The 11621-nt window shown below is 36.5% G+C and overlaps 1 protein-coding gene across 7 annotated transcripts in view; it reads left to right on the forward strand.

Moving 5' to 3' along the window:
- Positions 1–9596, forward strand: part of RNF38 (ring finger protein 38) — a 66668-nt gene extending 57072 nt beyond the window's left edge. For 5 of the 7 annotated variants that reach the window (XM_023727511.1, XM_023727508.1, XM_023727510.1 and 2 more), the window contains 3 exons: positions 546–667; positions 2741–2840; positions 5268–9596. In XM_023727511.1, coding sequence (XP_023583279.1) covers positions 546–667; positions 2741–2840; positions 5268–5330 — 285 coding nt within the window. In that variant the 3' untranslated portion in view covers positions 5331–9596. Of the gene's footprint in view, positions 1–545; positions 668–2740; positions 2841–4277; positions 4346–5267 lie in introns of those variants that run through there. The other 2 variants (XM_023727506.1, XM_023727509.1) reach the window with 2 other exon arrangements.
- The last annotated feature ends 2025 nt before the right edge of the window (positions 9597–11621 follow it).

The raw sequence follows: 11621 nt of genomic DNA on the forward strand, positions 1-11621 counted from the left end.
TGTTAATTTTTTAGGTGCGATGATATCATTGTGGTTATGGTTTTTGTTTTGTTTGTTTAAGTCTATCTTTTAGAACAGTGGTTCTCAACCAAGGGGCAGTAGATCTCTCCCCCACCCTACCCCCACCCCCCACCAGGAGATATTTGGCAATGTCTGGAGACATTTTTGTTTCTTACATTGGGAGGTGCCACTGACATCTAGTGGGTAGATAAAGGCTAGGGATCTTGCTAGACATCCTTCAGTGCACAGGACTGCCCCCCACAGCAAAGAATTATCCAGCCTAAATGTCAAGAGGTCTGCGAACTGTTTTAGAGACACACTGAACTATTTTACCAATGAAATAAATGCCATGTTTTAGTTTTATTTCAAAATAATTTGGATTTATGGGTGGACAGTAATAAATGAAATAAGATTAGCCATGAATGGGTTCATTACGTATTTCACTAGTGTATATATTTCTTTGTATTTTAAATTTTCCATAATAGTTTATTTTTTGAAATTAGAAAAGTTTTTAAAGATTAAAATGTTGTCTTTCCCCTCTGCAGGCCCTGCTAAACCTGGCAGAGCGACTGGGAGAGGCCAAGCCTCGAGGACTTACTAAAGCAGATATTGAACAACTTCCTTCTTACCGGTTCAATCCTAACAACCACCAGTCAGAACAGACTTTGTAAGTATATGTATATGTGTGTGTGTGTGTGTGTGTGTGTGTGTGTGTGTGTGTATATAGGCATCACGCTGTGTTAAACATCTTTTCTAGCTTTATGAAATAAAAGCTTGAGAGTCAAAAATAACTGGATAAAAATAAGTTATCTCCATTTCATACTCTAGACTATACTGTCCAATAAGGTAGACACTAATCACAAATGGCTATTAAAATTGAAATAAAATTAAATAAAAAATTAAGTTTCTTAGTCACGCTAACAGCTACCATATTGGAAAGTGTAGATGTAGAACATTTCTGTTATTTCAGAAAGTTCCATTGGACAGCTCTGTTCTGGATTTTTAGTTTTCTGTGGTTTCTGATTTAAATTTTAGAATGTTTTAATATAGATTGAAAAATCTTGTAACAAAGTTTGATGTTTCTACCTGAAGATTTTGCTTATCATATTTTTTTTAACTAGCAGCTTTAAAGTGTACGGTCCAGTGGTTTTTAGTATACTCATGGAGTTGTGTAACCATCACCATAATCAAATTGAAAACATTTTCATTAATCCAAAAAAGAAATCCTATGGCCATTAGCCATCACTCTCCATATCTCCCAACCCCCACAACCACCCCCAAGCCCTAGGCAACTACTAATCTAGTCTCTATAGATTTGTCTATTCTAAATATTTTATATAAATGGATGATATATATTCTTTTGTGACTGGCTTCTTTCACTTAGCATAACGTTGTAGCATGTATCAATACTTCATTTCTTTCATTACCAAATAATATATCATTATATGGACATACCTCATTTTATGTATCCATTCATCAGTTGATGAACATTTGGTTTGTTTCTGCCTTTTGGCTGTTGTGAATAATGCTGCTATGAACATGCATGTACAAGTTTGTGTTTGAATGCCTGTTTTCAGTTCTTTTGGATATGTACCCAGGAGTGGAATTATGAGGTCATATGGTAATTCTATGTTTTAATTTACTGAGGAACTGCCAAACTCTTTTCCATAGATACAGTACCATTTTACATTCTCACTAGCACTGTATGAGACTTCGTTTTGCCACATCCTCACCGACATTGTTGTTTTTCTTTTTTAATTAAAGCCATCCTAGTGGGTGTGAGGAGCCCCAGTGGTGCAGTGGTTAAGAGCTCCGCTGCTAACCAAAAGGTCGGCAGTTCGGATCCGCCAGCCACTCCTTGGAAACTGTACGGGGCAGTTCTAGTCTGTGCTATAGGGTGACTATGGGTTGGAATCGACTCGATGGCAACGGGTTGGGGTTTTTTATTTTTTTATTTTTTTATTTTTTGGTAGTGAGTGTGAAGTGGTATCTCATTGTGGTTTTGATTTGCATTTCCCTAATGACTGATTATTTTGATCATCTTTTTATGTGTGTTGGTCATTTGTGTATATCTTTCTTGGAGAAGCATCTTTAGATCTTTGTCCCATTTTTAATATGATTATTTGTCTTTTTATTATTGAGTTTTAATAGTTCTTTATATTTTCTAGATATAAGTCTCTTATCAGAGATATATGATTTTCAAAAATGTCTCCCATTCTATGGGTTGTCTTTTTAGTTTCCTGATGGTGTCCTTTGAAGCACATAGATTTTTAATTTTTATCGAAGCCCAGTTTACATTTTCTTTTGTTGCTTGTGCTTTTAGTGTTATACCTAAGAAACGATCGCCTAATCCACGGTCATGAAGTTTTATGTCTATATTTTCTTCTAAGAGTTTAATAGTTTAGCTCTTAACATTTCAGCCTTTGATCCATTTTGAGTTCATTTTCTATATGGTTGAGGGAAGGGTTCAACTTTATTCTCTTGTGTGGGTATGTATTACAACTAACATGGATATTAAACCAGAATTTTTTTTAATAATCTTTCAGTAAAGCAAAGCATCATCGGAGTTATTAAATGCCTTAAAATTACCACAATGATGATTTTTAGGTCATTTTTGTCTAAAAATTTAAATAGTATTTTAGTAAGTGTGATGATCAGTGATTTTTGTAGGCTTTAGTTATTGTAACAAAATAGAAAACCAGACAGGTTTATGGTTAAATGATCTTTTTGCTTTTTTTAGGTGTGTAGTATGCATGTGTGATTTTGAGTCAAGGCAGCTACTTAGAGTCTTACCCTGTAACCACGAGTTCCATGCCAAGTGTGTCGACAAATGGCTTAAGGTAAAGTGGTGGCATCTGTGAAGGAAGTAACATTGTAACATTGTTTGTTTTGTTTTTCCCCTTTTTACTGACCATAGGGTTCATGTAAAGTAAGTTTGCCTTAACATCCGTCGTTTGGTAGAGGGTGGGTAGAGGAGACAAAATTGAAACACAGCTGTCAGTATGATCTCTGCTGATGAAAGGAAAAGGTCAGTAAAAACTTAACAGAATTAGCAACATGGGAGTTATCATACAAAACCTGAAAATACATTATCTGTGCTTGACAGTTAATAATATGTCCTGACTTTGTCATGGGATGTAGGGACAAGGGCTGTGCTTGTTAGGCCACAGTTTCCTTAAGCGTTTAGAAGGGGACCTCACTGGAACTTCTTGGTTAGAGGTTTGCATGGTGAGCAAACTTCTAATGCTTTTATTTGATTCTGTAATATTGTACATCATCAGTTTGTGTATACGAAAAAAGCCCAAAGGGCACAAATTACAACAGTGATTATGCCAGGGTGAAATTATTGGAGGGGAGTCTTCTTTTGTTTGTTTGTTTAACTGTTCATACTTTCATAGTCTAAAATTATAATAGTAAAGTAAAAATGTGATGCAGTCGAAGAATTTATATGTCAATTTTTTTTTTTTACAAGACAATATTTAGATCGCTTTTATTTCATGTGATAAACGTTGAAGCAATCCACATTAGCACAAAAGCTACATTTTTCAGACTAATGGAGTAAGAGCTAAAATAGGATTTTGTGAGAGAATGGAATTCTGTATTGGATTTGCCTGTGGACTTTCAACCACAAATGTAGGAAATCTGTTGGACATTATCACTATCCCTGTCACACTCTGGGGTCTTCAGTTAAAGTAGAGCCTTATCATTTCTGGTTCCCTGCCTTATGTCATCGTGATAATCAGTCTCTTTTAGGGCCCTTGAGATCGACACCTTAGCTTTTTTTTTTTTTTTTTTTTTTTTTAATATTGTGTTTTTGGTGAACGTTTACAAAGCAAATTAGGTTCCCATTCAACAATTTCTGTACAAATCGTTGAGTGACATTGGTTACTTTCTTCACAATGTGTCAACATTCTCCTTATTTCTGTTTAGGTTGTTCCATTTCCAGTAATCTAGTTTCTGTGCCCCCTTACCATCTGATCTTTGCTTTAAAGTAACTGTTGGCCATTTGATCTCATATAGATGATCCTTTAAAGGAGCATGGTAGTCCTGGTGATACTCTATTTTGTGAGCTAATCTATTATTTAGCTAAAAGGTGACCTCGGGATAACTTTGGTTCAAGATTTTAAGAGTATCTCAGGGGCATCTTCTAGTCTCAACTGGTCCCGTAAATCTGGACTTCGAAGAATTTGAATTGTGTTCCATGTTTTTCTCCCATTCTGTCCACTTTTTTCCTTCTGATTTGGAGATAATAATATTGGGTTATATTAATTCCACAGTTTGATGAGGAAGACAGATAAGAAAAGAATGAAAATATAATCAGTCCTTTGAGTGATCATAGATTAAGGTACCCAACTTTGTTTTCTGAATCCTAAAATCTTAACTTTTAAGCAAAAGAAAGCAATTAGATGTGCAAAGCCCTGATGCATGAGAACAAAGGGTAGTCAGAATATCACAGGTTCCATGTGGCTGATAGCTGGAGAATGAGGGAGAGTGGCAAGAGAAGAGAAATCCAGAGATACAACCAGTGACCAGCTCATTGAGGACTGTAGTGTGAAGGAGTTTGGACCTGATCCTGAAAGCAACAGGGAATGATATGACTGAGGTTGTGTTTTAGAAAGATCACTAGCCACCGTGTGAAGAATGGAATAGAAGAAGTAATTTCTGAGAAATAGGGAGATGAGTAAGGACAGTTTGGGCCAGAGGGGGAATGGACAGTGACAATTGGATAAAAGAAGAGGACAGAGTTGAAAGTGACCGTAATGTAGAAATGAGAATATTTGGTGAAAATGGGTTGTAGGACGCAAGAGAGAGCAGCTGATGCTTGTTTTTTCTGGCTTCAGCAAATGGTGGTGTCATTTGCTGACATGGAGAAAGAAAAGGTTTAGGAGCCAAGGAAGGGTTGAGTAAGACCCACGAGTATAGACATGTGATCGTCTACTATTTTATAGTCAGGATTTCTTAACTGCCACCGGATGTTTTCTGTGGCTTCATTAAGAATAGCTGAGGCTTTAAGTCAGTTATTAAATTTGTCTGAACTGGCATTGGGTAATCTTGTCAATATGTTGGAACAAACCTATTTTAAAAATCAGTCATAGGCTCTTAATTGAAGTGCTTTTTGTTTTTTTAAAGACAAATGATTGTACCTCTTTAAAGGTACAAAGAACATAAAAACTACATGGGAAGTAAAAAATAGTTGCCTTGCTTTTAATATGTTTCATTGTTTAAGTCACAATTGAGACAGATTTTCTCTTACTTTTGTTTTATAGGCAAATCGAACTTGCCCAATTTGCCGAGCTGATGCTTCAGAAGTGCATCGGGATTCAGAATGACCAACCTAAGAGCACAAATATAGTTTGGGTGTTCCTTATCACATGTATATACGGACTATCCATTGAACTTAATCTGTGTGGCTTCCAGCCCTCACTTTACCAAAAGGGTCAATGGACCTTTCTTTGCACTGTGTGACTTAATCAACTATAAAAGCTTACAATTAGTCTTCACAATTATGGGATTGTTATACTAACCGTGTGATTGGAACTCCAAAGACTTTCTTTAGCTTAATTTTGTGTGTGCACTAACATTCCCTGGTTTTTGTGTGATCATTCCGAGTGTTGCTGCAAGATTACAGTGGACGTGATCTTTTAGCATGTGCTTTTATAAAGTGGTAGCTCCAGATGATATAGCAATCTACCTTATATAGAGCCTTCAGAAACTGTGAGTGGAAATGAATGCAGTGTATGCCTGTTGGCGATAAATGTCTCTGTATGAGAGAGAGAAAGTGTGTGCAACTACTTGTGAGAGGGCATGGTAGCTAATGTGTGTATGAGATCCTATATACCAGCATGTACCAAGAATGTGTGTGTAGTTTTAATTATGCTGCAATGTATAATCTGGTGTGTTATTTAAACAGCACTAGTACTGTACACTGGTTTTTTCCCCCTTGTGTTTGCTGTTGCACACTGACTGCTAAGGGTGCATCCATTATAAGCATTGAATACTCCATCCCCTCCCACCCCACAATGAGTGGAATGAGAAAAGCCTTCGTCCTTTGCTTTAGGCAGCTGTCACCTTCTCTTCATTGGTGGTCCTAAGTGGGTCACTTAAGAAAAAAAGTGTAACAGATTCTCACTCCATGAACCTGATTTTTTTATTCTATTGTGAAAAAGAAATTTTTAAATCTCCAACTTGCTGTTTCCAAAAAGAAGGTGCAATATCATACATCATCAATTAGCAATATTAGCATTTCAATCAATGATTTGAATGTCGATGCTTTCTTGTTTTTCCTTTACATTTCCAGTAAGCTTGTTACAGAAAGTACCTGTGATTTTTTTTTTTTTTTTTAATGTTTAGATTTGTAGTCTATTTTGAAGATATTTGAGTAATATATTTCTAAGAATACCACTGGTCCCATGAAGTCTCACTTCTTGGACTTCTACTAGAACAACATCTGTTACTAACTCGGCTTGACTCCTGAGATGTGTTCTTTGTTCAAGGTCCCATAGACAACTAAATTGATTTAAGAAAACTGTACTCCTTTTTGTATTAATTCACCGGCCAAGCTCAAATTCTGAAAGTTGTCTAGTTCTTCTTCCCTCAGTAAATGCGCTTCTCATCGAAACCCTGTGTCCAGGATGGATCAAGTACTGTGATGGCTCGTGTTCCTTAGACCTGATTTGCTTTGACGTTTCATTGTTTTTCCTTTAAATTTGTGTTTGAATGAGAAAAGTTTAATACAACAGGTGTCCAGAATACTTGCAGTATAAATGAAGATTTGATTTTTGTATAAAAAAAATAATGCTGTAAAACAGGAATTGACCTTCATTTAGTTGATCTGACATAATACATAGCTGTGTGTTTTTTTTAAATAGGTTCATTGACTGTAATTAAGATTGTTTAAAGTCATTTTTTTCTCCATTGTTTAGATTCCTCTCATTCGGTTAGTGTATTTAGCATTGTCTGCCTCTTCCTGATGTCACTGCTTTGTTCGCAATAGCACAAGCTGCATAATTACAAGCAGGACTGTGATAACTTGCTTCCACCCTCACTCCGCTTTCATTTGGCTCTGTGTCGGTTTTCTCTTCAGACAGTGTTAACTACTCGTTACTGCCATGCTGCTTGCCCTCCTTTGAAGTCTCTATAAGCTCATCACAGCCTAGAGTTCAGTAAAGTCAATTCACACAGAAGCACAATTTTGCCTTTTTCCAGACACTGTTGCCTCTATCTAGTTATACAAATAGGATTTTGCATACTTTGTGTTTGCCCGTAGATTTGTCAATGCATCAGAAATACATCTTAACAGTAGGATAACCCCACCTGCTCCTGATGAATAAAAACTTAAAGACCAAAATTATTGGCATAATAATCAGCTGCATACAAATCATGTATAGTTTTAATCTTTTTTTTTAATTAAAAAATCATGTTTAAAGTGGCAAAGGCCCATCCATCTTTACATAGAATTTTATATAGCTTCAAAAAGTTTCTATCTGTACAGATCTAACATAACACTACTACACTCAGTATTCATTTTATTGAAGCATGCAAGTAAAGCACTTTTTCTAATTTATATAGAGATACCTACTTAACAAGGCACATTGTACTAATAACTAGGAAAAGTAGCTTTTTCTTCCCTCCCTCCAATTGAATTCTTGTCATAATGTCCCTTTTCCAGTAAATTTTTGAGAGGCAGTTGGCAATTTAGGAGGCAGCAGGGTCTGTTTTGGTAAAATCCCAAGTTTAATTGTTGCACTCTTGTGACTGATCTCTCTTTGGGAATGTCTTTTCTTTGCATGGGGCTCTTAGAGATGTGTGCAGTCTTGCTTATGAAGTGGTTAGTGTGTAATAGGAGCACACGTGCATGTGTTCTGAACCAGCTCAGACTAGCCACAGTGAGCAACTTCGTGGCTAGCAGAAGAGGAAGAACAATTGATTGATGCCTGACTGTCTTCACTTGGGTGATGCACCAGATAGCAGGCAGATGTTGGTTGGTTGCCTTCCTCCTCTTTTCTTCTAAAACAATATTGGCTTTACCATCTTAACTCTGCTGTGGGTTTTTTTGGTTTTGTTTTGTTTTTTGCATATGAATTGTCAACTTTGATTTTTTTTTTTTTAACCACCCCCCCAAAAAAAGTCAAGGCCTCCAGGTATCAAGATCTCATATTAGGATTTCCTGTCCTGAATTTTTTTTCTTAAAGCAAAATCTGGAAAATGTGAACACATGTTTAGATTTTATACAGTCTCTGAAATATGATTTGTTAAGATTTTTAAATTTGGACCTCTTATAATATTTTGAATGAGATCTGCCAACTCACAAGAATCTTTTTCACAGATATCTTTAGGCCTTCCTTCATTAGGAAGCTGTTTTCCCCCTGTTGGTACATTTTGTTACCTCATTTTGCTGTTTCAGATTATGAAAGCTTACAGGGGTGTTTTTTGGAATCATTTGCTGAGTCGTTTTCTCAAATCATATTCCATTGTTATCAGTTAACATAATTTTAAATGTACGTATTATAAATATCTGTAACCAAATCATTTGAAGGCTTGATAAATTTTTAACAAAGTTTGTACATTTTTTATGAAAGTTACTAGTAATGCTTTACTAAGTAGTGCAATGAATTTTTATTTTTAATCCCTGTGCCCAATTTTGGAGTTGAGAGGGTTGTTGGTAATAAATGTATGATGTACACTTAAAACATTTGTTGTCTTTGATGTTACTGTGTTAGGGAAGGGCAGGGGTTTTATGTGCTTGTGAGGGGTGAAGATTCCAGCAGGAAGATAGAGCTATTGTGCTACTAGCTGCCGGGTTTAATTTTTAGACTGTATTTCAGATTTTACTTCTACATTTGTGTAAACAGCTTAGAAACACAAAAGCAACTAGCATTATAAAATAGAGTACATATTTATATTTTTTAAAAGGCCGAAAAGATAGCTAAAACTGTATCCACACATGTGGTATATGCATATTAAACAGAGATACATACATAGGTAGATAACTAGAGTTCTTTCTATATATGTTAACCATATGATGCAGGACACAAGATTACAGTAGTTAACTGGGCAAATTTGCCCACGTTAGCCACAGTTTATGTCAAACTTTTGTCAATGTAATTTGGAAAGGGGAGTCTGCTTGTCATTTTCATACATGTTTGTATAATTGCTTTCCTTTGACTTGAAAAGGAAGAAAATAAAAACCCACTACTTATATACATGCTGACTGTGTTACTTGAGAAGGAAAAGTAGAAAAAAAAAAATACAAAGAAATAATAGATTCCAATTCTCTTCCCTAATTTGGGAAGGTCATTCTTTGGCTTAAGGGAAAGTGATGTGCTCTGGCTGGCTCCAGTACTCAATTAACAAGAGCTCTGAGGCAGTCAGAAAATTGACCAAGTCCTGAATTTTTCCCCTCATTTTTGTCGCCTGCTTGAAAGAGTACTTGTATTAGACTTCGAGTATCTCAGTTGGACCGTTCCATCACACCTTATATAAAAGAATTAAAATGCATCAAAGACCTAAATGTAAGAGTTAAAAATATAAATGTCTTAGGAGAAAACAGGACTAAATCTTTTTGACCTTGGATTCGGTAATAGTTTCTTAGTAATGACACCAGAAGCACAAACAGCAAAATAAACTGGACATCATAAGAATTAAACATGTGCTTTAAAAGGACACCATTAAGACAGAATGTGAGAATACTTTTGCAAATCACAGCATATTTGGTAAGGGATTTGTATCTAGAATACATACAAAATTATTGCAACTCAATAAATCCAAAATGGGACAAAGGAGCAGAATAGCTATTTCTCCAGAGAAGATATACAGATGGCCAGTGAGCACATTAATATCAGTATCATTAGCCATCGGGGAAATGCAAATCAAAACCACAATGAGATACCATTTCACACCCTGGTGATGCAGTGGTTAAGCACTCAGCTGCTAACTGAAAGGTCACCAGTTGCTCCATGGGAGAAAGATGTGACAGTCTGCTTCCAGAAAGATTACAGGCTTGGAAACCCTGTGGGCCAGTTCTACCCTGCCCTGTAGGGTTGCTATGAGTCAGAATCAAAGTGTTGGTGAGGATGTGGAGAAATGAGAACACTTCTACACTGTTGATAAAAAAAAAAAAAAACAAAAACCCATTGCCATCGAGTAGATTCCAACTCGTACCGACCCTATTAGGACAATAGAACTGCCCCATAGGGTTTCCAAGAAGCTTAACCACTGCCACCAGGGCCCCCACATTGCTGATAGTAATGTAAAATGGTGCAGCCCATTTGGCAAACAGTTTGGCAGTTCCTTAAAAGGTTAAACATAGAGTTACCATATGACTCAGCAATTCAATCCTAGGTATATACCCAGGAAAAATGAAAACATCTCCACACAAAAACTTGTACAGGAATGTTGAGTGTAGCATTATGCATAACAGCCAAAAAGTGGGAAAAACCCAAATGTCCAGCTGATGAATGGGTAAACCGAATGTATATCCATACAATGCAATATTACTCAGCAATAAAAAGAAGTACTGATACATGCTACAATAATGGATGAAATTTAAAAACAAGCTAAATGAAAAGGTAGTCACAAAGGACCGCGTAGTGAATGATTCTATTTATACGAAATGTCCATAATAGCGAGCCCTTGTGGCATAGTGGTTAAGAGTTCAGCTGCTAACCAAAAGGTCAGTAGCTGAATCCACCGGCCACTCCTTGGAAACCCTATGGGTCAGTTCTCCTCTGTCCTATGGGGTCACTATGAGTTGGAATAGACTGGACGGCAACGGGTTTGGTTTGATTTAGGTCCATAATAGGACATCTACAGAGACAGTAGATTAGTGGTTGCCTAGGGCTATGGAGGACAGGTGAAGTCGGGGATGATGGCTAAGAAATGTGAGGTTTTTTCAAAGGTTATAAAAGTGTTCTGAAATTGTAGCTATGGATGCACTTTAAATGGGTGAATTTTATGGTATGTGGATTACATCTCATTGTGTTAAAAGCACAACTGTCTATACCTAGAATGTCTACAATTAAACAGATTAACAATACCACGTGTTGGTGAAGATGTGAAGCAACTGGAACTCTCATACACTACTGGTGGGAAAGTAAATTGATACATCTGCTTTGGAAAACTGACATTATCAACTAAAGCTGAGACTACCCTGTAACTCAGCAATTCCTCTCCTAGGTATATACCCAAAGAAATGCATGCATGTGTACACCAAAAGGCATGTGCAAGAATGCTTATACACTATAGTACCCAAACTGGAAACAACCCAAATTTTCATCAACTGTAGAATGGATAAATTATGATTGTTTCAGAAAGGTATACAGCAAAGAGAACGAATGAACTACAACTACACAGAACAACATCGATAAATCTCACAAATACAGTGAACAAATTTTAGAAAGTTCAAAAACAAGATTAATCTATGATATGAGAGGCCATGATAATGGTTCCCCTTGGCAGGCGTAGTAGCGACCAAAAGGAGGCAGAGGGCACAGGTGTGCGTCTGGGGTGTTGGTAATGTTCTGTTCCTTGATCTGTGCTTGGATGCACAGCTGGTTCAGACTGAGAAATTCATTGTGCTGTATTCTTAGGATTAGGGAGTTTTTAATGTATATATAATTTTA

This window comes from Trichechus manatus, unplaced genomic scaffold, assembly GCF_000243295.1.
Source record: "Trichechus manatus latirostris isolate Lorelei unplaced genomic scaffold, TriManLat1.0 scaffold00016, whole genome shotgun sequence".
NCBI lineage: Eukaryota > Metazoa > Chordata > Mammalia > Sirenia > Trichechidae > Trichechus > Trichechus manatus.